The sequence below is a fragment of the Mytilus trossulus genome, chromosome 1 (assembly GCF_036588685.1).
Source record: "Mytilus trossulus isolate FHL-02 chromosome 1, PNRI_Mtr1.1.1.hap1, whole genome shotgun sequence".
Lineage (NCBI taxonomy): Eukaryota > Metazoa > Mollusca > Bivalvia > Mytilida > Mytilidae > Mytilus > Mytilus trossulus.
In genome coordinates this window covers 91,475,048-91,500,862 of record NC_086373.1, presented here as the reverse complement: position 1 = coordinate 91,500,862, position 25,815 = coordinate 91,475,048, and the positions used below count along the sequence as shown (strand labels likewise).

At 31.6% G+C, this 25,815-nt stretch overlaps 1 protein-coding gene across 2 annotated transcripts in view; it reads left to right on the top strand.

Annotated features, from left to right (window-relative positions):
* Window positions 1–24,328, top strand: part of LOC134690518 (inner nuclear membrane protein Man1-like) — a 34,588-nt gene extending 10,260 nt beyond the window's left edge. The window contains exons 5-15 of one of the 2 annotated variants that reach the window (XR_010101957.1): window positions 353–414; window positions 832–998; window positions 1,855–1,956; window positions 7,179–7,281; window positions 7,841–7,961; window positions 8,813–8,849; window positions 9,458–9,548; window positions 10,126–10,231; window positions 13,798–13,876; window positions 20,390–22,563; window positions 22,637–24,328. Coding sequence is in view for 1 of the 2 variants with exons in the window: in XM_063550487.1 (XP_063406557.1) it covers window positions 353–414; window positions 832–998; window positions 1,855–1,956; window positions 7,179–7,281; window positions 7,841–7,961; window positions 8,813–8,849; window positions 9,458–9,548; window positions 10,126–10,231; window positions 13,798–13,876; window positions 20,390–20,541 (1,020 nt within the window). In the remaining variant the exon portion in view is untranslated. Of the gene's footprint in view, window positions 1–352; window positions 415–831; window positions 999–1,854; window positions 1,957–7,178; window positions 7,282–7,840; window positions 7,962–8,812; window positions 8,850–9,457; window positions 9,549–10,125; window positions 10,232–13,797; window positions 13,877–20,389 lie in introns of both variants that reach the window. The other variant, XM_063550487.1, reaches the window with a different exon arrangement.
* Window positions 24,329–25,815: the final 1,487 nt, after the last annotated feature.

Below are 25,815 nucleotides of genomic sequence, written 5' to 3'. Positions count from 1 at the left end.
ATGTAAATCATATGATTATAAAAACTGAACATTTACATTTCAATTTTCCATGTAAAACCAGGAAAAACTGTTTTAGAAAAATTCATATAATGATAAGGAGATGTGAACTGATTGCCAATGAAAAAAAGTGGGTGTAAGCAATTATGCTAGGGCAGCAATGGGACAGTCGTGTAACAGTGCAACATAAGAACATGCCTAAGCATGTATTACAATTCTAGGTGTTCAAAAATGTTATTCTAATTTGCCATTGTGATATTTTATTTTCTGCACTAAAGAGTGTACCATGGAATTTCAATCTTGTATATATGTTAAATGATTTGTATAAAGTAATTTATTTGTGCATGTTTTTCAGGATGGTGTTGAATTTATGAAAGCGTTACATTTAATCTTAGCCAATCCAGTGTGGTCCATCAGGTTAGTTGATTTGGTTTGAATATGATTGAACAGCAATAGATCTATAATGCAGCAGAGATGCAGATAAAAAAAAATCCTGTCAGACATTGGGTCTGGCATGTAAGACACTTTTGCCTGTCAACTAATTACTAGACCTATTTATTTAAAAAAAAAAAGAAGCAAGTTTTGAGTTGGATTTATATACACCTAACCCAGATAAGAGCAACCAGGCTATTAAAGGATATGAGACTATATTCAATTTAATTATCCTGCATGAGAATGATTGGTCATGAGATATAGAGCTGTAATCCCATTCAAAATTAACACACAAAATATGGCTCCCATAAATTTAAACATATTGAAATATATTGAAAGATAATCTGTAATAAATTTTATTATTTTTCTTTTTACAATTAATGGAACCCTTCATATTTTCAGATTACTTAAGGAAGATGGTCAGCCTATAGTATATACTCCAGATTCCGAAGACAAAGATGCTGTAGAAAAGGCAGCATATCTAGAAGCAGACAGAGACAAATCATTGTTAGAAAGACTGAGGGACTCAGCATACAGAATATTTGTTGGATTTGTCTTGTTGTTATCATGTAAGGGAAACAATATACCGTCAATGAAAACACTTAAGTTCAATGTATTTGAAGCTCTTTTCTTAATTCAACTTCATCTGGAACTCTCAAAACTTAACATTTAAATACATCGGATAAATAAATATATAGAAAAAAGGAGTACTATGACCAAAAGAGACATAAGAAGAATAAACAATTCATTTACAGTCAACTTTAACTGAGAGAATTAGAACCTTCATATTTTAATGATTTCTTAATTTATCAACAGGGAATTTGTCTACTTTAATATAAAGAGGAAGATAAAATGTAACATGGAGTTTAAGGCAATTCCACATGATGATGTTTAAGAGACAATTTTATAAGAAGTGGAACTGTCTTCTGACTTTAAATCCTGGTGCAATGAACCATTTGCTTATGTGATAGTTGACCTACTGCAATGTCAAGATATTGTCATCTCATGAGTGATGGAAATATTACATCATATGTATAAAAAAAGAAGATGTGGTATGATTGCCAATGAGACAGCTCTTCAAAAGAGACCAAAATGACACAGAAGTTAGCAACTATAGGTCAATGTACGGCCTTCCACAATGAGAAAAGCCCTTACCCCATAGTCAGCTATAAAAGGCCCCCAAAATGACAATGTAAACAATTCAAACGAGAAAACTAACGTCCTTATTTAGTAGTTGTCATTATTTTTCTACTAATAATCTTTTTTTCTTAGAAACTAACATTAGAAAGATAAACCAAGAATGTTGGTACAGTTTACATTTTACAATTTAGATATGCAAACAATCTGATAATCGGTACATATACTGCTTTGTAGGTATCATAGCAAGTGAAATAGGGATGATAATTGTCTGGTTTTATTTTTCAGGTATTATAGCAGGAGTGATAGGGTTGTTAATTCTCAGGTTTTATAACAAGTCCAAAGAAGAAGAACAAAAGAGAGTCTACAATATGGTGGAACAAATCATTGGTAAAATTATCTTGATTATAAAATCTGTCAGTTATCACTTCCTGTTAAAAAAAAATGATTTTGTTTTACTTTTCTTAGGACTACTAAATAGCAACCTGATTATTAACTTACTTTTAGGGCTTTCAATTATGCTTTCTGATCATTAGGGTTCTAGTAGTCAATATTTCCAGTCAACTTCAATATGATATTTATTATTTTTCTTGTTTTGTATAAGTGAATGTATATTTTACTTTGAAATTATTTTCATAAAACTCATACTGATTTACCATAAGGGATTTGTAAACTAATGGTGTGTAAAATTTGTGCTTCTACATTATGCTACATGATTTTTATTTTATTTTATGAATCTATTTATAATTCTGTAGCATACCAAGTGAAGGGGTTGTGGTCATACTTAAATTTTTCCCCAGATTCATGGTTGACTGAACATGGAAATGTGATATTGTTGGTCAATCATGGTGTCCTATATAATAGACATATATTTTAGTTTCTTATCATCCTTCCATACGGCTATATCTGTTTCCTCAACGTATCCGTGAAACTCCTATCACGATAGCTCAAGCTCTGAGGAGACGTTATCAACTTGAGGTGGAAATATCAACAAATTCTCCCAACATTTATTCCATCATTGTTATGATAGCATGTCACTTGCAAAGATGATTTGTTCAAATAAATTACCCTTGCATACCAATTTATGCATTGTGCAATTTTTATGTTGCCAAATTTTACCTTTTATTATTGAATAAGCAATAGTATAAACGTGTCCCACCAGATTGTAATTAACGTCGGCCGGGACTTCTTTTTATTTAAATTGAACTCTGTGAACTTACATGAACTCCTGGTATGACCTACATTGAGATCAGTCTACTGAAACAAATGTCAACAAAACGGGGGTGGAAAATTTAACAATTAAAACTATATTTACAGTATAAACCAATTATTCACAGTAAAACCAATAACAAATTCAATTTAAATTGTTTAAATGCACTTGTGTTTAATCACAGCAAAGATAAAACATTTTACATTAAATTATGCAAAGTTCTATCAGAGCTCAAACACCCTTTTCCTGACAAGTCTAAAGCACTTATTTCGTCTGGTGAAACAAAACAAAACAAAACAAACACACAAAATGGCCACTGATACAGAGAGTGATAGTGAATCATGGGAATCGGGAGACAATTCAGACACGAATACATTATTAAGTGAAATGGACAGCCTCATGCAGTTACTGGGACTTTTCAAAACCAAGTTCAAGCACTAGATATAAATATCTCCCTTTAAATGTTGACAAATTTCGAAAAACAAAGTGCCACAAATGAAAAACAAAAGGAAAATGCAAAAGTAGACAAGTACACTAAAACTGACAGTCTTCAAACTGCATCTTTTGGCATAACATCCTCAGCAAAAGCATCAGAGAGTGGCCGTTTAATTCTAAATCAAAGTGCCACAAATGAAAAACAAAAGGAAAATGCAAAAGAAGACAAGAACACTAAAACTGACAGTGATCAAACTGGCACAACATCCTTAGAAAAAGCTTCAGAGAGTGACCGTTTCAGAGATGTAACAGATGCTGATATAAACTCCTTTCTTCAAGAGCAACTTAATAAAAATACTTCAAAGAAAACAAAGTCTGATTTGAAAATTTTCCAATTGTTCTTAAAGTCAAAACATGATGAAAAAAGAAACATTGAACAAATACCACCACAAGAGTTGGACAGATATCTTAGTTTTTTCTTTCTTAACGCCACAAAGGAAAAACAAACAAATGGTACTTTTGAATATGAACCATCATCTCTTAAGTCAATACAGCAGAGCATTAGCCGACATTTAAAGGATAATGAGTATGGATGTAATATTATAACTGATGATGAGTTCCGCAAAAGTCATCAGACTCTGAGCGCAAAATTTAAAAACTTAAAATCACTTGGTCTTGGAAATAAACCCTTTGACAGATATCTCAACAAATTTTACATGAAAAACGTTATGGGGTCCAATAGCCCTCGCTCTCTTATAAACGCAGTATATATTAATAACAATTACCATTTTGGTTTAAGAGGAGTAACTAAACATTGTAATTTATGTTGGGTGATATATCACTAAAAGTTGACACAAATGGAGACGAATACCTCCAGTATTGTCGAGAAAGGCAGACAGGGTGAAAATATAACAAATGTAAGAAAATCAGGACCAATCGCAGTAGAAAACAAAACTGACTGCACTAGATGTCCTGTGTTTCAATATAAACTATTTCGACAAAAAAGACCGGAAACCATGAAAAAAGAGGATTCCCTTTTTTATGTTCAGGCTTCAACTTTTCAGGATAATAACTATGAATCAAAAATTCTTTGGTACAAAATCTCAGACTAGGAACTAAATTAATTTCTAAAATAATAAAAGATATGGTCACGGAAGCACTCCCCAATAATGATAAAAGACTAACTGGTGCAAGGAAGGGTTCAATCCAAAAACAAAAAGACAATGGAGTGCAAGACACAGAAATTGTACAAAGAACAGGACACAAAAATGTTAACAGTTTGCTGTCATAATCCAAAACAAGCTTGGAATAACAACAAAACAACATCTCTAATGTTATCTTCAACAAGAGCATCAGAAAATAAAGAAAATACCTCACCAGTATTAGAGCGCATTTGTTTCTAATCTAAACGAAGTAAACGATTACGCGCATAGTCGTTTAATCCATTTGTTTCTTACATTTTTTGGTCAACGTTCACATCGTTCATGTAAACGATGTACGCGCAAAATAGTCGCATAGTCATTTATCGGTGAGACGTGTAAACGATAAATTTGTTTCTGCATCTGTCGTTTAAATTAATACGAGCCTGTGTACGTACATGTTGTTTTCGCAAAGTCCTGGTTATTTATTTCCCGCACTTTTACCTGTTAGTTTACAGTGAGTTTAATCTATTTCTGTCTGACAACGTTGGGTCGATAAAGTTTATTAAACGATGTATTTGTTTCTAGCAGCTCAACGTTTACTAAACGATAGTCATTGATGACAAAATTTAGGGTTAGAAACAAATGCACTCTAAGAGACGATAACTTCAACACAGACTCAATGAACTGTAAGCAAAAACAGTAAACAGTCAATTTACAAAGGAAATTTTAATTTTTCACAATTACATCCGGCAATGAGTGGTCTTTTCACCAATGCAACATTCCATGGTGGAAATTTCAATTTTACATTTAACAATGGGCCATCATCGTCATCAGATCAGCAACCCTCAGATGTCAACAAACAGAACAAAAGAAAGCGTCTCTGCTGATTGACAGTTGGGGAGCGGGATTATCCAATATTTTTATTACTCAATATGCTTAAACGCAATAAATATCTGACCAACAAATGTATTTTATGTATCAAATCAATTGCTAAAATAATATGAATTTCTCCAGATGCTCTACAAATAATAACTCCACTGTATCAGTATCATATATACTAAGTGTGAACAAATTAAAAATAGTCTTATACTGAAAATGTGTAAAAATAATTTTGCTTTAAGCAATTAATGATTTAATGGATTTACAAAGAGAGCAAATTAACAAAATAAAATCATCTTGATTATATATCAACCTTTAATAACTAGCTTTAATTTATTCAATGTAAACTGAATCCAGTCTGCAAATAACAAAAAAATAAGAAGATGCAATATTAAAGCACCAATAAAAAAGATAATCAACTCACGATGAAAGCAAATTTACAATGACCAAAATACATACTGTGTAACAAGCTTTACACAAAAGCACCAACCCCAAAAAAAGCTTTTGAACAACAGATAAATTGTTTTCTACATCTAATGATATAAAATATCAGTTGCAAGTTACAATGTGAAAACTGGTGTAAATCATAATTATATTGGCTATATCAAGGAAAAATCCTTGGCTATATGTACATTGATCATTCACATGAGATAGACTCAAGTAGGCAAAATATTAAATGATTAATAAATGTTAAAAGTGTTAAGATTTCATTCATAGTATTTACTGTTTCAGTGTAACTAAGTTAGGATTTGAACCTAAGACCTTCTCATAGAGATGCTCTGACCCCTGAGCTACCTAGTTGAATACACTGAAAGCATATATATACATTTCTCCAAGAATCATAAACATGATGTATTATATCAGTTAACTCAAAGTTACCAAAAGAATGATACAAAAAAGTCATGTATATCAATGTACATAGACCAACAGTATGCAGCAAAGCAATAGTGAAAAACATTCCAAAATTTCAGGAGATCTTGGTTGTTTTTGTTCCTCAGTGAAGAAAATACCCCCGGAAAATATGTTTTTCTCAATGATGACATTAGGCAAAGCAGTTATAGGAAATAGTACTACTCAATAACTTGAACCAAATACCGTCCCAATGTAATTTGGTGAGGAAGTCGGTATGAAAATAACACCTACCTTCCACGTCTTCTCACGTACAAACAATGACAGTTGCAAGGTGTGAGATGTCGAGGTATTACATACAAAAAGGTCAATTTTCACAATATCCGTCTTTCTCAAATTAACTTCTCCTTAACGAATTACGACTATCAAATATTTAAGTACTCTCAGACTTAATACAAACAACATTTTGATGCCATATTTCTGGATTTTTCTTTGTGATGCGTATGCTTAAAAGTTGTTCGGGAGTCAGCGAGTAGACTTTTTTTCTTGTGGTGATATAAAATACTTTTGTTTTTTAATCTTTCATTAAGCCTTGTTTCTTTTTTTTTTGGTATCATCTTCAAATATTATACACCAATATATGAATTATCACGAACAACAAACATTTTTCTTCATGTAGTTAATGGGAATATTTTACCCTGCATATTTTGGCCGCAAGGTGTTCTGCGGTTTAATATGTTGATGACGTGTGTTGCCTAGTAACAATAGAGACACTCCGGTAATAACAATTCCCTCAAAATTATTAAAAAAATAATTTTTAATAAAAATATTGCTTTGAAAGATGATAAAAATGTTATCTAAATGTGGATTGTATAGATATTGAAAAATATCAGCCCACTCGACAGAATATGAAGCTAAATGGCTCGTTCGATACGCTCACTCGACATTTAGCTTCATATTCTGGCTCGTGGGCTTATATTTTTCTATATCTATATATCCACACCCAGATAACATGTACATATAGGCATGAATTAATCATTAACGTGTATGATATTTCATATACGATCAAATTTGATTTAATATTGACTATTTTCCAGATGTCATTAAAGATAACTTTGAAGCAAGTGAAGGAGAAAGTAATGTGCCGTCATTTATGGCCATTCAACATGTACGAGATCAACTACTACCTATAGCAAAAAGGTAAACAAATTTGATAATTGAAGAAAAACTGATGACTTAACTATATCAGAAAGCTCAATAAGTTAATGAAAGAAAAGTTTGAACTTATTACCTTCATATCAAACAAAATTACAAGATGTTGAAGCTGTGTATACATACCTTTGCAGATATGAAAAATATGTATTTATATACCTTTTTAAAATAATAAAATATGAAAACCAAAAGGTGTATGTATAATTTTAACTGTTTTGTGCTAGTGTACTGTTTTTGTAGGACTTTTGGGTGCTACTACACCAGAACACTGTCCTTAGGAAGATGACTCGACTAAAAATTCCAAGCAGTATTATGTTATTACAGGAGAGAAAGAAAAAAACGCAAACAGGTTACCAAAACCTATAGAAAACACCTGTTTATTGCACTTATATCTCTGTTAGGGTTGTCAAGTATTGCCCAGGCCAGAAAACCTGGTTTGAAAAGCAATATGGCTTTACCATAATATGCTTCATGCTGCATGATAAGCATATTATCACTTGAGTGCTTGATTCATTTTTTGATCCTTATACTTTTATTATTGTTTTAGAAAGAAACTCCTGCCTACGTGGGAAAAAGCTGTTAAATTTATTGAAGCTAATGAGTCGAGGATTCGAGTTGAATCCCAGTCCATACAAGGAGAAGAATTCCTGGTCTGGAAATGGCTTCCAGTAAGATAATTTACTTAAGTATACTGATGAGAAATTAATTATTTCCAAAGGACAAATGAAGGATATGAGGAATTTGATGTTAGGGCTATTCCATTAAGATGTATTTGGGAGGGTAAGAAGTGACTTGCAAATATCCCTACAAGCAAGAACTTTTTTTTAGACAATTTTGCATAATGGTAACAGAACCATACTGAAAAAAGTCCCATGACCCACATTAGTTAATTAAACTTCCCTTACTACCCTCTCGCATACGTTTTAATTACATAGCCCTTATGAGGCATTTTGGTTTTGAATGCCATTGCTTATCCAAATTTATTCTATGACTTGTATGAAAACTTAAGTTAGTGATAAGTTGAATTATCTATATCTTCAAATATTAAGCATTATGACTCACTAATTTCATGCCAGAGATGATAATGTATTAGAGATGTAGGATATTGGTTATATTTCATGCCAGAGATGATAATGTATTAGAGATGTAGGATATTGGTTAAATGTGACAGCAACCCAATGACACAAACAAGAATCTTTAGATCAACATTAGGTGTTCAAAAGTACACATGTTTCTTTGTCATTCCTAGAATACTACATGTATGTGTTTATTAACTGTTCTTTACATTATCTGTTCAGAAGTTATCAAAAAGAGAACATTTCTGCTTTTAATTCTGGTAACTTCCAAGAATATTACACAGCCATATGTCACTAGAAACTTAATCTTCATTAGAACTTTTGTTTGGACAATTGAAAGGTTGTGATATAACTATTGAAGTAAAGTCTACAACATGAAGTCACTATATATACTTAAATTGATTGTCATTTAGTTACTGAAATGTTACATTCTTTATTTTCAGACAATATCTAATGGTGGAAAAGTTTGGCAGGGGCAAGGTATGTGGAGAAAAACTTTAATTTTGAAATTAAACATTTATTGGATCATCATAGACTTGAATTTAATCCCATGAGAAATCTGTTTTCTATAATTTTGTCATAAGATAAGTTGAAAAATCTGCAGAAAGTTTAATATCATATCTTTATATAAAATAAAACAGCATCATGAAACTAGTTACTGTAAATTCTGAAATTAATGTGTTCATTTATAACTGTGATTTTTAATGAAAAGACAAAAATGTGTAATTAATTATTGCAATTGCAGGGAAATCTGCATTTGGATATACAATGTATGCATCAGAAATCAAAATACTCACCCAAATAAAAACTTGGCAATCATTTTTGAATTTACAATATCAAGTTAACAGTTTTCCACAGCTTGGAATCAAACTTGTGATTTGAGGCCATCATGCAAGCACAAGACCACCTAATCAGTCTCAGAAAATGAAGACACTTTGTTGAACAGATTTGATGAATATAAATTTAAAAAAACACATTTATACCAGTAAAACTATTATGAGTTAAAGTAGATTCAATTGTACTGGAGAGCCCCTATAAAAGTATAGTATATCTTCAATTAATATGTATCGATTACTTTCTTTTTGCAGCCTTTAGTGAGAACAATATGTCACCATCAACTAGTCTACATTATGGCCCTACTCCATGTCTGAAGATAAGGAACATGTTTGATGCTGATATGTAAGTGTAAAACTAAAAACATTGTAACATTTCTCTGCTAAATAGGTTCAGGATGCATAGGTTATTCATGCTTAACTAGTAGGAACAAGATGCTAAAACAATTTTTACTTTCTTGTGCATAGGCCCTTGGGACTTCACTATCAAAATATAAGCTTTGTGAGTCCTACCGGTTTAACTGCATAATTACAAGCAGTATGGGCTTTCAAGCTTTATTGCATAGATACAAGATATACATGACCTACCCTTTTATCTTTACTGCAGATACAAGATATAAAAGTCCTTCCAACATTACTGCCTAGATACAAGATGCAGAGGCCCTTCCAACTACACCCTTAAATGCAGTTGCTATACATATCATCTCTCAGCTTTTCTCTCATATTTGTTCTCTATTGTTTATGCAAGAATATAATGAATGTATGCAGATAGTTCACATTTAACTGATTAATCTCATAGATATATTTGATATTTCTATAAATAGCATATAGGACCTTAGTGTGATGAATGCAATGTGTTTTTATTTAAAGAAAAATTAAAGAAAAAAAGAAGTAAATTCTTTATGAATGAATTAATTTTGCAGGGAAATAGAGGAAGACTGGGAACAAAATGTGAAAGACGCCATTCTGGAGAAATGTAGAGGAATAACTGGTATACTACACATACATGTAGATGATACGTCTAAAGAGGTATATATTATTTAATGTTATGTTAATAACTGGTATACTACACATACATGTAGATGATACGTCTAAAGAGGTATATATTATTTAATGTTATGTTCATAACTGGTATACTACACATACATGTAGATGATACGTCTAAAGAGGTATATATTATATAATGTTATGTTAATAACTGGTATACTACACATACATGTAGATGATACGTCTAAAGAGGTATATATTATTTAATGTTATGTTAATAACTGGTATACTACACATACATGTAGATGATACGTCGAAAGAGGTATATATTATTTAATGTTATGTTAATAACTGGTATACTACACATACATGTAGATGATACGTCGAAAGAGGTATATATTATTTAATGTTATGTTAATAACTGGTATACTACACATACATGTAGATGATACGTCGAAAGAGGTATATATTATTTAATGTTATGTTAATAACTGGTATACTACACATACATGTAGATGATACGTCTAAAGAGGTATATATTATTTAATGTTATGTTAATAACTGGTATACTACACATACATGTAGATGATACGTCTAAAGAGGTATATATTATTTAATGTTATGTTAATAACTGGTATACTACACATACATGTAGATGATACGTCTAAAGAGGTATATATTATTTAATGTTATGTTAATAACTGGTATACTACACATACATGTAGATGATACGTCGAAAGAGGTATATATTATTTAATGTTATGTTAATAACTGGTATACTACACATACATGTAGATGATACGTCGAAAGAGGTATATATTATTTAATGTTATGTTAATAACTGGTATACTACACATACATGTAGATGATACGTCGAAAGAGGTATATATTATTTAATGTTATGTTAATAACTGGTATACTACACATACATGTAGATGATACGTCTAAAGAGGTATATATTATTTAATGTTATGTTAATAACTGGTATACTACACATACATGTAGATGATACGTCTAAAGAGGTATATATTATTTAATGTTATGTTAATAACTGGTATACTACACATACATGTAGATGATACGTCTAAAGAGGTATATATTATTTAATGTTATGTTAATAACTGGTATACTACACATACATGTAGATGATACGTCGAAAGAGGTATATATTATTTAATGTTATGTTAATAACTGGTATACTACACATACATGTAGATGATACGTCAAAAGAGGTATATATTATTTAATGTTATGTTAATAACTGGTATACTACACATACATGTAGATGATACGTCGAAAGAGGTATATATTATTTAATGTTATGTTAATAACTGGTATACTACACATACATGTAGATGATACGTCGAAAGAGGTATATATTATTTAATGTTATGTTAATAACTGGTATACTACACATACATGTAGATGATACGTCTAAAGAGGTATATATTATTTAATGTTATGTTAATAACTGGTATACTACACATACATGTAGATGATACGTCTAAAGAGGTATATATTATTTAATGTTATGTTAATAACTGGTATACTACACATACATGTAGATGATACGTCAAAAGAGGTATATATTATTTAATGTTATGTTAATAACTGGTATACTACACATACATGTAGATGATACGTCGAAAGAGGTATATATTATTTAATGTTATGTTAATAACTGGTATACTACACATACATGTAGATGATACGTCGAAAGAGGTATATATTATTTAATGTTATGTTAATAACTGGTATACTACACATACATGTAGATGATACGTCGAAAGAGGTATATATTATTTAATGTTATGTTAATAACTGGTATACTACACATACATGTAGATGATACGTCTAAAGAGGTATATATTATTTAATGTTATGTTAATAACTGGTATACTACACATACATGTAGATGATACGTCTAAAGAGGTATATATTATTTAATGTTATGTTAATAACTGGTATACTACACATACATGTAGATGATACGTCAAAAGAGGTATATATTATTTAATGTTATGTTAATAACTGGTATACTACACATACATGTAGATGATACGTCGAAAGAGGTATATATTATTTAATGTTATGTTAATAACTGGTATACTACACATACATGTAGATGATACGTCTAAAGAGGTATATATTATTTAATGTTATGTCAGAGTGAAAAGTGTTATAAACAAAACGGTTTGTAGGCCATACGAAATATAATTACATGTCAAAGTGAAAAGCACATGGTGTTCCATGTAAGTAATATTTAACACTATTTTGAATGTAGTTTCTTTTTACTGTATTTGTTATTGCTTATGAAAACATATTTTCAAGATAAGTTCAGACATGGACAGTGAGAATATTTGAGTTCAATGAATTTATAAAAGCAGTATATGAACTTCTGAAATTAAAGATTAGTTATCATTTCAAGCTCAACATAAGTTTTGATTTACATGGTTTATTTATTGCTAGTTTTACTGAAGGGAAACAAATAAAAAAGAGGTAGCAAACAAAAGATATATGTGGAATGAAGACAAATGACTTGGAGAAAAAGACCAAAAGGAAAATGTAATTTTTAAAAACACAATTCAGAAAACTTACTTGAGCAATACAAACCTTAAAAAAAACATAGTGTGCACTCAGGTGCTCCTGCAAGATAAACAGTTCTTGCTCACTTTTACAAACCATCATTTCTATTTTGACTCTTAAAAATGCATCAATAGGTTAGATTTAAATGCAAGTCCTACACCATAAACAAATATTTAAAATTTCCCATCACTTTGCGTCCGGCATCCAACGTCCGTCATCGTCGTCCAGCGTAAGCTTTTACAAAAATCTTCTCCTCTGAAACTACTGGGCCAAATTAAACCAAACTTGGCCACAATCATTATTGGTCAAGATAAAAAAAAATGTGTGGCGTGACCCCCCCAATCAACCAAGATGGCCGCCACAGCTAAAAATAGAACATGGGTGTAAAATGCAGTTTTTGGCTTATAACTCAAAAACCAAAGCATTTAGAGCAAATCTGACATGGATAAAATTGATTATCAGGTCAAGATCCATCTGCCCTGAAATTTTTAGATGATTCGGACAACCCGTTGTTGGGTTGCTGCCTCTGAATTGGTAATTTTAAGGAAATTTTGCTGTTTTTGGTTATTATCTTGAATAATATTATAGATAGAGATAACAGTAACCAGCAAGAATGTTCAGCAAAGTAAGGTTTACAAATTATTCAACACAACCGAAATGGTCAGTTGACCCCTTTAGAAGTTATAGCCCTTTATAGTAAATTTTTTACATTTTTCATAAATTTTGTAGATTTTCAGATAATATTTTCCACTGTAATTACTGGGCCAAGTTCATTATAGATAGAGATAATTGTAGCAACAAGAACGTTCAGAGAAGTGAAATCTACAAACACATCACCATCATCAAAACACAAATTTGTTATGAATTTATCTGTGTCCATTGTTTAATATGCACATAAACCAAGGTGAGCGACACAGGCTCTTGAGAGCCTCTAGTTACCTTTGCTCAAAACCCAAACATTTAAATGTGTTGTTGAATTTGTATATTTGAGTCATTGTATTAATGTGTTGATTCAATTGTAGGGCTGTGTGTACATGAAATGTGGAAGCTGTGAAGTGGCTTACAAGGTGTACAAATCTTTACATGGATGGTGGTTTGATGGTAAGTTTACAAGGAAGTGTCTTACTGAAGAGACTGAGGTTCCTTCTTTAATGTCAATTAGACTTCTATACTGTTAAATCATCATTGATGACAGCTTTATATTAGGAAAAAAAACAGACTTTGTAGGTACAGTGAAACCTGTCTTATCTGACACACCTGGGGCAACCAGTGATCTGGAAGGTTTTTTTCACTATGGGCCCAGGGCCCCTCAAAAATAAATTCAATGGGCCATTTTGAAAAATAATGGGCCATGTTGTCAAATGAGTGGGCCATTTGAATTGACTTCTGTAAAAAAAATAAAAAGTATCATTATTTTTTCATGTTTTGGAAAAGAGGTGTTGGTACTTACCTTTATGATTTTAAATAATATCATGGATATTGTTCCTGTGATTCTGTAATTTCAATGAATATACAATAACTTTTTCCAAAACGGACAATATTAAAGATAAACCTTTATTTACAATGTTTAAACTGTTACTGTTGACTTGGCTTGTTCATGTTTCTGGGTTTTTTTTAACATTAAATTTGGGTCTTCGTCGATACCATAATACTCATTCCAGACGTTCCGTATTATAGGACATTTCAGGAACGTCCTCTGCACTTCTTGTATTATTATTATTACTTCATCACGATGACAAGAATAACAGTAGAGAGTACCATTAATTGATAGAACAAAACAATAATTCGCTGAAGTCATGTTTACAAAATGTCAAAACGAGCCAAAGACCAAAAAATGACAAGGACAGTTAAGCGCTTTTCATGGAGACAAAAACTATATTCATACTGTACATGTCATAAAAAGGCTTCAGGGGTTTTCAATCGAAATAATAGCAAGCTAAACTAAATTAAAAGATTATAATTAGAGTTACATCTCGTCTGAAATAGCCAAATTTCACAAATGTAAAGTTGTTTATAAAAAATTATATCATGAATGATGGTTAATTACGTTTTTTGGGTTATCAGTTAAACCGCATGGTTCTATTATTACCATAGGAAAACACCCGAGACGTTAAACCGCATGGTTCTATTACCATAGGAAAACACTCGAGACGTCCTAAAAATATATAGGTGCCCCTATGATTGGAGGAACATTATGCAGTTGTGTACACACACATGGCGGCACGGAACACGATTGGAAATCTATTTGACGATATCTAAACGTTTCGAAACAATGTGAAAAATATCGTGCGCCACGTGGGCGCTTACATTTGCCACTCTATGCGCCATTCCTGGTGAATATGCGCTATAGGCGCAGGGCGCACGTCCTTCCCGATCACTGGGCAACAGAATTGTGTTGGATTGTACAGGGTGTCTGATGTAAAAATGTGCAGAAATTTACATATTGACCTCAGATGGTAATTTTACTCATATTTCTATAAGAAAATAAATTTATGAGCAAAAGATTTACCCGAAAAGATATTCTTTCCACCAATATGTATTCTAAGAATGTCACCATGTCTCTCTAATGGGATAATGATATTAAGTATGTGCATACCCTGCAAGGTCCTCCTGCTTGTTAGACAGTTTTCACTTGACCTCAACCTCATTTCATAGATCAGTGTCCAAGGTGAGGTTTTGGTGGTCAAGTTCATATCTCAGATACTATAAGCAAAAGGTCTAGTATATTTAGTGTATGGTAGGATTATAAAGTGTACATGTCCAACTGGCAGGTGTCTTCTGACCTTGACCTCATTTTCATGGTTCAGTGGTTATTTTTGGATTTTGTCTTTTTTTCTAATACTACAGTGAAACCTGGGTTAACCGAACCCTGATCAAACCGAATTTCAGTTTAAACCGAACAAATTTCAAAGTCCCACAAAATTTCCCTATCATTAAACGTTAATCTATCCTGAAAAAAATGAAACCTGTCAACACCGAATTCCGAAAACACTTTGAAGGCTCGTTAGTAAATTTGTATCTAAAAATTACCTGTAAAAATCGATCAATACCAAACAAAACAATAAAATATTATTAATTATACGCAAGATTTAATTGAACAAACACAGGATAGCAGAGTATCCCCGAGGGCGTTTGACACAGACACTTGTTTCTATCCATACGAAGGTCGACTATCCATATAAATAGAAGCTCATGGATAGTCGACCTTCGTATGGATAGAAACAAGTGCCTGTGGTATTTGAGGTTTAATGAACTTGTGAGTTGTTATAACAAACTAATTACGTGTCTGTGTCCATGTATCAAGTGATTTTTTTGTAAAGAAACTTTTAACTGGTCAGCTACTCCCATCGCCAATAATGACCAGAAAGGAACTTTCCCTCAGATCAATTAAATGCACCTTACTCAAAAAATTACGGCCACAAAATCGTAACTGCCATTCTGTAGCTAAACTGTTTAATTAAATAATAGTTTTAAAGCCTTTCACTGGATTAGGAAGTCGTGCAACACAACAAGGTCAATGGATTTCGATAGCTGGATTCCCTTTAGAGGCCCGATATATTTGATTTGAATGCTCCCGAAGACTTCCGTTAGCTATTTAGCAGGGATAAAGTCCGAGAATAAACTGGACCCCTGCTGTTGTTTCACTGTTATTGTGTGCCGAAGTATCAATCAGTGGGTGACCAGTTTAGTCTGAGAACTTGTGTGTACAATGCCGTTCCCGATTCAACTACGGAATCGTCATCTGACAGTGACTGTGAATCTGAATTTGTCAGTGAATTAATGGATGAGAAAAAAATTATAAAAAGCAAAATCGCTCCACGTCGGACATCTCCCAACGATGAGTGTGATTGACGGAGTGGCGTTTGATTTATAAACAAAAATGTAACAAAATGTCTATCTTCATCTTCTTTTATTTTTATACGACCGCAAATTTTGAAAAAATGTTCGTCGTATATTGCTATCACGTTGGCGTCGTCGTCGTCGTCGTCCGAATACTTTTAGTTTTCGCACTCTAACTTTAGTAAAAGTGAATAGAAATCTATGAAATTTTAACACAAGGTTTATGACCTTAAAATGAAGGCTGGTATTGATTTTGGGAGTTTTGGTCCCAACATTTTAGGAATTAGGGGCCAAAAAGGGCCCAAATAAGCATTTTCTTGGTTTTCGCACTATAACTTTAGTTTAAGTTAATAGAAATCTATGAAATTTTGACACAAGGTTTATGACCACAAAAGAAAGGTTGGGATTGATTTTGGGAGTTTTGGTTTCAACAGTTTAGGAATAAGGGGCCAAAAAAGGGCCCAAATAAGCATTATTCTTGGTTTTCGCAAAATAACTTTAGTTAAAGTAAATAGAAATCAATGAAATTTAAACACAATGTTTATGACCACAAAAGGAAGGTTGGTATTGATTTTGGGAGTTTCGGTCCCAACAGTTTAGGAATTAGGGGCCAAAAAGGGACCCAAATAAGCATTTTTCTTGGTTTTCGCACCATAGCGTTAGTATAAGTAAATAGAAATCTATGAAATTTAAACACAAGGTTTATGACTATAAAAGGAAGGTTGGTATTGATTTTGGGAGTTTTGGTCCCAACAGTTAAGGAAAAAGGGGCCCAAAGGGTCCAAAATTAAACTTTGTTTGATTTCATCAAAATTGAATAATTGGGGTTCTTTAATATACATTAAGGTCCAAAGGGTCCAAAATTAAACTTAGTTTGATTTTAACAAAAATTGAAACCTTGGGGTTCTTTGATATGCTGAATCTAAAAATGTACTTAGATTTTTGATTATTGGCCCAGTTTTCAAGTTGGCCCAAATCGAGGTCCAAAATTAAACATTGTTTGATTTCATCGAGAATTGAATAATTGTGGTTCTTTGATATGCCAAATCTAACTGTGTATGTAGATTCTTAATTTTTTGTCCAGTTTTAAAATTGGTCTAAATTAAAGTCCAAAGGGTCCAAAATTAAACTAAGTTTGATTTTAACAAAAATTAAATTCTTGGGCCTCTTTGATATGCTGAATCTAAACATGTACTTAGATTTTTGATTATGGGCCCAGTTTTCAAGTTGGTCCAAATCAGGATCTAAAATTATTATATTAAGTATTGTGCAATAGCAAGTCTTTTCAATTGCACAGTATTGTGCAATGGCAAGAAATATCTAATTTCACAATATTGTGAAATAGCAAATTTTTTTTTAATTAAGAGTTATCTTTCTTTGTCCAGTATAGTAAGCAAGAAATATCTGCAAGAATTTTTTTTAATTGGAGTTATCTTTCTTTGTCCAGAATCAACTTAAATCTTTGTTATATACAATATACAATGTATATTCACTTTTTCTACCAACTGATAAATTTAAATAATCTTTACCATTCAGTGATAACAAGCAGTTTTTTTACATCTTAATATTTTATGGTGTATTTAAATGAGTAGTAATTGTTGCAAACTTCATTAGAATATTCTAATTGAAATTAGTTTTGGAATAAGGGAAAGGGGGATGTGAATAAAAAATTGGGTTCAATTTTTCTCATTTGAAATTTCATAAATAAAAAGAAAATTTCTTCAAACATTTTTTTGAGAGGATTAATATTCAACAGCAGTGAATTGCTCTAAGAGAAAACAAAAATTTTAGGTTCATTTGAATACATTCATTCTGTGTCAGAAACCTATGCTGTGTCAACTATTTAATCACAATCCAAATTTAGAGCGCAATCCAGCTTGAATGTTGTGTCCATACTTGCCCCAACCGTTCAGGGTTCAACCTCTGCGGTCGTATAAAGCTACGCCCTGCGGAGCATCTGGTTACATTTACATCTAAATCAACACAAAAAAACTGTCGTCTGTTGTGTCATCTTTTATCCCTTTTCAGTATTAAAATGCCAAAATTATTTTGGTGTCATCTTCCGTTTACCTCTACAATCCGAACACCTGTGAAAACCAAACAAAACGCAAAGTCCCGTGGGTGTTCGGTTTGGACAGGTTTCACTGTATATGCAAAAGGTCAACTATATTTGGTGTATGGAAATATTTATAATGTACATGTCAGTCTCACAGAATTATTTGACCTTGACATCATTTTCATGGTTCTATGCTCAATAATAAGTTTTTTGTGTTTTGGTCTATTTTTCTTAACACATAAGCAATAGGTCAACTATATTTGTTGTATGGAAGGATTGTGTGGTGTACATGTCTGCCAGACATGGTCCGTCTAACCTTGACCTCATTTTCATGGTTCATTGGTCAATATTTAGTTTTCTTGGTAAAATTTGTTTCTCTGAAACTAAAAAGAACAGGTCACTATATTTAGTGTACTGATGATTGAAAGGTGTAAATGCATTTAACTTTGGTTTATCTGACCTTGACATCATTTTTTTGGATCATGTTAAGTTTATATGATAGTTGTAGTAAAGCTTTATATTAAGGACTATCAACATATTATCAATGGTTAGTAAAGAAGGCGAGACATTTTAGCGTGTGCACTCTTGTTCTACAGATATATACTGTAAATTCAGAAATTAATTCCAGGTTTTATGGTTATGGTTACCATAGCATGATGATGTGATGTGTTTTATGCCCCACCTATGATAGTAGAGGGGCATTATGTTTTCTGGTCTGTGCCTCCGTTCGTCCGTCTGTGCGTCTGTGCGTCCGTTCGCTTCAGGTTAAAGTTTTTGGTCAATGTAGTTTTTGAAGAAGTTGAAGTCCAATCAACTTGAAACTTAGTACACATGTTCCCTATGATATGATTTTTCTAATTTTGATCCAACTTATAGTTTTGACCCCAATTTCATGGTCTACTGAACATAGAAAATGATAGTGCGAAGTTCAGGTTAAAGTTTTTGGTCAAGGTAGTTTTTGAAGAAGTTAAAGTTACATCAACTTGAAACTTAGTACACATGTTCCCTATGATATGATTTTTTCTAATTTTGATTCCAACTTAAAGTTTTGACCCCAATTTTCACGGTCTACTGAACATAGAAAATGATAGTGTGAGTAGGGCATCTGTGTACTATGGACACATTCTTGTTTGGTCGTCTTTTGGCAACGGTGATATCTTTGACTGAACAGCTGTGGGTCTGTTTCCTTTTATAACTTTGTCCTCGATAATATCCCAATAGTAGTCGGCGCCTATGAGTAAGTCAATTTCGAAACGTTCCGTACTTTGCACAAAATTTGCAAGTTTAAGTTCTCTTAAGTGTGGCTAGCTCCTTGTAGTCTGGGAAATATTGTTCTTATTCGGGACGGCAAAGAATCTTAATAAATCATGCGTTGTTTTCTATACGTTTAATTGTTGTGATAGCTAAATGCAATATTCAATATAATGCCACACAGTATAGCGTTATGGTAACAACCTTACCATAGCGTAATGTTTGTACTTCCCGTATTTTCCGACATTTATCTCAAAAATAAGAACTCACATTTTGATATCTGTATGCAAATTTTCCTTGAATCACAATAATCAATCTCGCATTTTTGTCCATTTAAAAAAAATCACAATAATAAATGTACACAATGATTTTTGAATACAGTACTCAAGTATTATGTAAACCTAAGAGAAGTATTGATGTATATTATTAAATTGTAATCTAAATTGTCTCTACTTTATAATTGACAGGTCGTTTGGTAACAGTTAAATATCTGCGACTAGAGCTTTATCATAGTAGATTTCCAGTTTCAATTCGTGTTACCAAATCCTTGAAGCCTTCCAACAATAAGATGTCGTCTTTGTCCCAGCCATACCATCGATCAACACTTGAAATGACGTAATGGCATCCTATAGTTAGATAACAGATCTCATTGTACATGGACTTCAGTGCCTTGTATAATTTTATTTATGTCGATTAGTGCACATGATGTGAAGATATTTCCAAGACTGTTCCGGGTGAAGATGAACATTTAGTGACAAATGAATCGTGGATTGAATATTGCAAGATTTTGTAGATTTTTTTCATAGGGCAGTGTTGATTTGAATATCATGTAAAGATGTATTTTATTTGTTTGTTTAATAATGTACTCAGTCATGAAAGTGTAGGTTAATTCAACAAATTTTGCTTTGTATTATCCATTTCAACAAAACATTCTGGTAATTTTTTCTTTTTTTTTTGCTAGAATACTAGTAAGATCTTTATGCACCTTTGTCTTTGGTCTAGTTATACATGATATCTTTGGTAAATGTAACAATGGTCCATTCGTTTGATGTGTTATATCATTTAATTTGCCATTTGATTATGGACTTTCTGTTTTGAATTTTCCTCAGAGTTCAGTATTTTTGTGATTTTACTTTTTCCCAGTAAAGGATAAGCCAATCACAGTTTCAAAATTTCATTAGATTTGTAAAATACTTCTGGTTTTGTTTCCTTTAAAAGATCTAACACTTTCTAGTTTGGGCCAAAGTTAGCATTTAGATTTTTGGAATAGTCCTGGATTTGTTTCCTTTAAACTTCCTGGTTTTGGTTTAAGTTTACTTTAGGGGTGGGTAGATTGTTAACGGATAGGTTACTGTAGTTTAGAGATCTTTTAACTTTGACCTTTAGAGATCTTTTTACTTTGACCGTTATAGATCAGGATTCATTAGAGAACATGTAGCTATTATTGCCTTTGTAGTGTAGTACAATGTAATCCAATACTCCTAAACCAGCCTATTTCAATAGAAGTGCAACTTCAGATTATTTCACTAATCTGCTCATCTTCAGAATTTTGCATATGAGGTTGGGATCAGAGAGTGTTTTTGGTTTTGATCCATCTGAAAACAAAAGTTCTTCACAATACAAACAATATTTGTAACAGAATAACCCTACACAATTATGTGCCATTTTTCTCAGGTAATTGTAATATCATGTTTTAATTACATAACAACTGTTCCATTAAGTTAAAATATAATGGGTACACAAACATTTTTTGTGAGGCTTTACAGTATATAATATAGGTTTATTTCTGACAGAGGACTTTAAAATAGTTGATTTCAAAAAAAGTTTTTGAAGGTTAGTTTATAATGTTCATGCTGTTAGTTATAACATCACACTCATCATGTGCTTATATAACTCTTATATACAATAGGGGTATATATGATTTTTGTGTAGTTTTGTTACACTTTTGGCAATTTTGTTATGTAATATGCCTTAATGTCCTTTATTTTATGTATTTTGTCGAATCCTACCATACAGTCAAACTTCAATAGTTTGAACTAAATAATAGTTAAAATGTTGGTGCAACCTTGAAATCTAAATCTGCTCTGAACTCTTACATTTAATTAGTCAATAACACTTTGTTTGAATTGACTTTGTGTGTTTTATAAGATTTTCATTGTGAATTAAATAAAAAAAACTTTAACTTTTTGCATACCTTGGGTATATCTTGTTAGTTTATTTATGTCACAAGACCTTTTCATTTTCCAGCTCCATAACTTTGTTTAGTGGGTAATAAGAAGATTATTTACACTTGTGAAGTAGCTGATCCAGGGGTTGGGGGTGATTCAAGGGTTGGAACCTTCTTTTATTGGACGATCAATGCATTTGGATGAAGACATGTGGTTGGAACCCCTCTTTTTAAAATGGCTGGATCCACCCCTGTGCTGGAACTGTTATTAGTTATTAACATACATGTGTGTATGTCTTGATTGTGTAATTAACAATTGACATACAATTCCTTTTGTGCCATGCCATCAAAATTATCTTTTTATTGCATTTATATTCAGCAGTGACAAAAAGGTTATGCAACTAAAGAGGAATCTATTTTGTATTGATTTCTTTCTTTCATGTCTTACACAAGCATCAAAGTATTTGCTGTAAGGTTAAGAGGAATCTATTTTGTATTGATTTCTTTCTTTCATGTCTTACAAAAGCATCAAAGTATTTGCTGTAAGGTTACACTGACCGTGTAAGGGCTCTATAGCCAGTCAAGGTAGTTAAAACCTCCCATCATCATGTAGTGTTATTAAACAAAGATGTAGGCAATAAATTCATTTTCTTAATCTGTTGATTCTGTTTAATTTTATTAAAACTTGTAAATATGTGTACAAGTAAATTATGAAAATGTAAGTATGATAATGATGAATTTGATTTTACTATGTTTTGTAGAAATTCATCAAAATTGTGTGTAGAAGAAATTCTGTATTTTCTTCTGTTTGGTTCCAATGCAATATTTAAATCTACTGCCACTGATTCAATGAAATCCCTGTATAATTCATTGTCATGCTTTAAGAATGAAGGAAATAATATTAATGGGGAAAAATATAACTAATGATACATATAAGCTATAATCATAGCACATTGATTTGTTATATCATATTATTCTCTTCTATAAAAAAGTTATAATTGATTTGATTTTTGCCTTGATTTCTACACAAATTTAGGAAGGATTTTCATTTGAAATGAAGTAATTGCAATAAATGAAAACTGTTTACATGTAATGTAACTACAGACAGTTGTTAATGTTATTTGTTTATAAGAATTATAGTTGTACTTCAAGCTAATATTTTTACAATAGAGATGATAATTTTGGAGAAAATGATGTAAAAATAGACAAAGTTAAACGCATATAAATACTCATGGATTTCGATCAATTGCCTAGCTTGCCGCTGTCGAGCATGATTTATATTAGCTAATCTGTACTAGACTTACTTCTGTAATTTTTTTTTCATTGGTTACGCATGAGGACTAGTGCTACTTTACTCTTTTATTCAAAGATTTAGCCCACAAAAGGAATTTATGAATCTTAGTATAAAAGTTTTTTGCACTAATTTCAGCACAAGCTTTAAAATATAGGTTACCATGTATGGATATTCTTGGTATCGAAATGAAAATCCAAGTACATCTTTAAGATATGTTAAACAAATCTGGGAAAAAATGTTAAACATGATTTCTTTTATCATTTTATCTTATTTTAAAAGTAGACGAATATGTTTAAAGCTGTTTATTAAGTTTTTAGTTAAATGTAAATACATACTTTGTTACAAGTTGTATTTTGAAATTATAATAACAATATCTAGACAGAAATAAATGGCATCTGATTTTTATTTGGTTGTATAGAAAATATTTTGTTAACAGTCACGTTTTCCATTGATTATTTGTTTATTCTGTCATGCATTAGCATTTTTACTTCATTGTCATTTTTTATGAAGGACTTTTAGAAAATTAGTATAAAATCAACAATTATCTTCTGATGGAAACTTACACATGAAGTATGGTATAACAAGGTTGCTGAAAATAATAATCACTGAAGCCTGATGGTAAAATAAGCCTTTGAATACATTAAAAGGAACTTGACTTCATGTATATGATCTCTTTGGTTTTTTTTTTCTTTTTAAGAAAAACAACTTAATACAAATTAAGTAGGAGTAAACAGTTATTCAGTTTTTTTATACACAGGGTTAATAATACATGCCTACAGTCATTTTCTACATGGACTAATATATATATGATCAGTACTATTACATATTCTTTTGCAGACATCAATCCTATTTTTAACTTAGTTAGAAGTAGGAACTTACACTTGATTTGTAAATACATTGAAATGACTATATTGATGATTCATATTAAATCTTACTAATCTGTTATATTATTTGTTCATCTCTTGTATTGCAATGCTGGGTTATAAATATAATTCAATGATTGATTTTAGATGTATAATCCAGGGACAATAGAATAACCATATCCAGGATCTACTGTGTTTAAGAAAAATGCTTAAATTGAAGAATCCTTGGATTTCCATTGATATGTGCACAGTAGTATACCGCTGTTCGAAATTCATAAACCGATTGAGAGAAAAACAAAACCTGTTTCAAACTAAAACTGGGGGAAACACATCAAATATCAGGGGAGAATTACGACACAACAGAAACACAACATTAAAATGTTGATTTAAGATTTTTAACCAAGAATACCAAATTTCTTGTTTGTAAAGGAATATAATTTATAAGGAGCCTCAGTGGCCAAGTGGTCTAAGTAGATTAACCACTGTTATCACTAACCAGTTAACACTGAGGTTGTGAATTAGAACCCCACTGTTGCAGTTGCACTAGACTCCAATCTTAATTAAGTAGGATTGTTTGTCTTTCTATTGAAGGTAGGTTGTTTTCTATGGTCACTACATTACTCCACCAATAAAACTGGCAGCCTCGAAATTGCTCAAAAGTGGCACCTAAAAGTTGATTTAATACACCAACAATCAATCAATCATAATTTACCCTAGTTTGTTCAAACTTCAATCCATTGGTCTGAAGATAGTGATTATTTTGTCTAATATTTTTAATTCAGATAAGTTATGTTGAAATATGACCACATACATTATTTAGTAATTATTTGATGGGCTTGAATATATTCATGTATCATAGTTAAATTTCAATGTTTCAAAATTGGCAGGAGCTGTGGTTTGCAGTATAATCGGAATTAATTGAATCATTCGTGGAACAACTCTTTTTATTGTTGATGAATACTCAAAATGTTTTGACAATCTGTTAAAATATATGACAATTAATTGTTAGTTGGTTATAAAAAACTATTGCACAAATGAGACGGTAAACATCCAAAATTGACAAACGAAATTAGGGTTATTCCCCTTGGACTAAAGCAAGCATGTTGAATAACTATTATTTGGGTTGACAATTTAATCTACTCATTGGGCCATTATTGTATATAGTACTCATCGGGAGTTTGCAGATGTGGATTTTGAGAAAAGGAAAGTTAGGAGTTGGACGTGTAAAAGGCTTTGCATATATAGCCCCAAAAGCTGCTCTCTAATTCTCAGGTCTTGACTAGAAATGTCTAATTTTATGCATGTTAAATTATCATCATGCACATTTTTAGCTCACCTGGCCCGAAGATATATTATTATAGATACAATAAACTTTTAATAGCAAAAATGTTAAGCAAAGTAAGATCTACAAATAAGTCAATTTGACCAAAATTGTCAATTCACCCCTTAAGGAGTTATTGCCCTTTAAAGACTTTTTTTTCACAATTTGTTCATGTTGACTTACTTTAAAAAATCTTCTCCTTTGAAACTGCTGTATCAATTTCAGCCAAACTTAGGCTAAATGAGTTT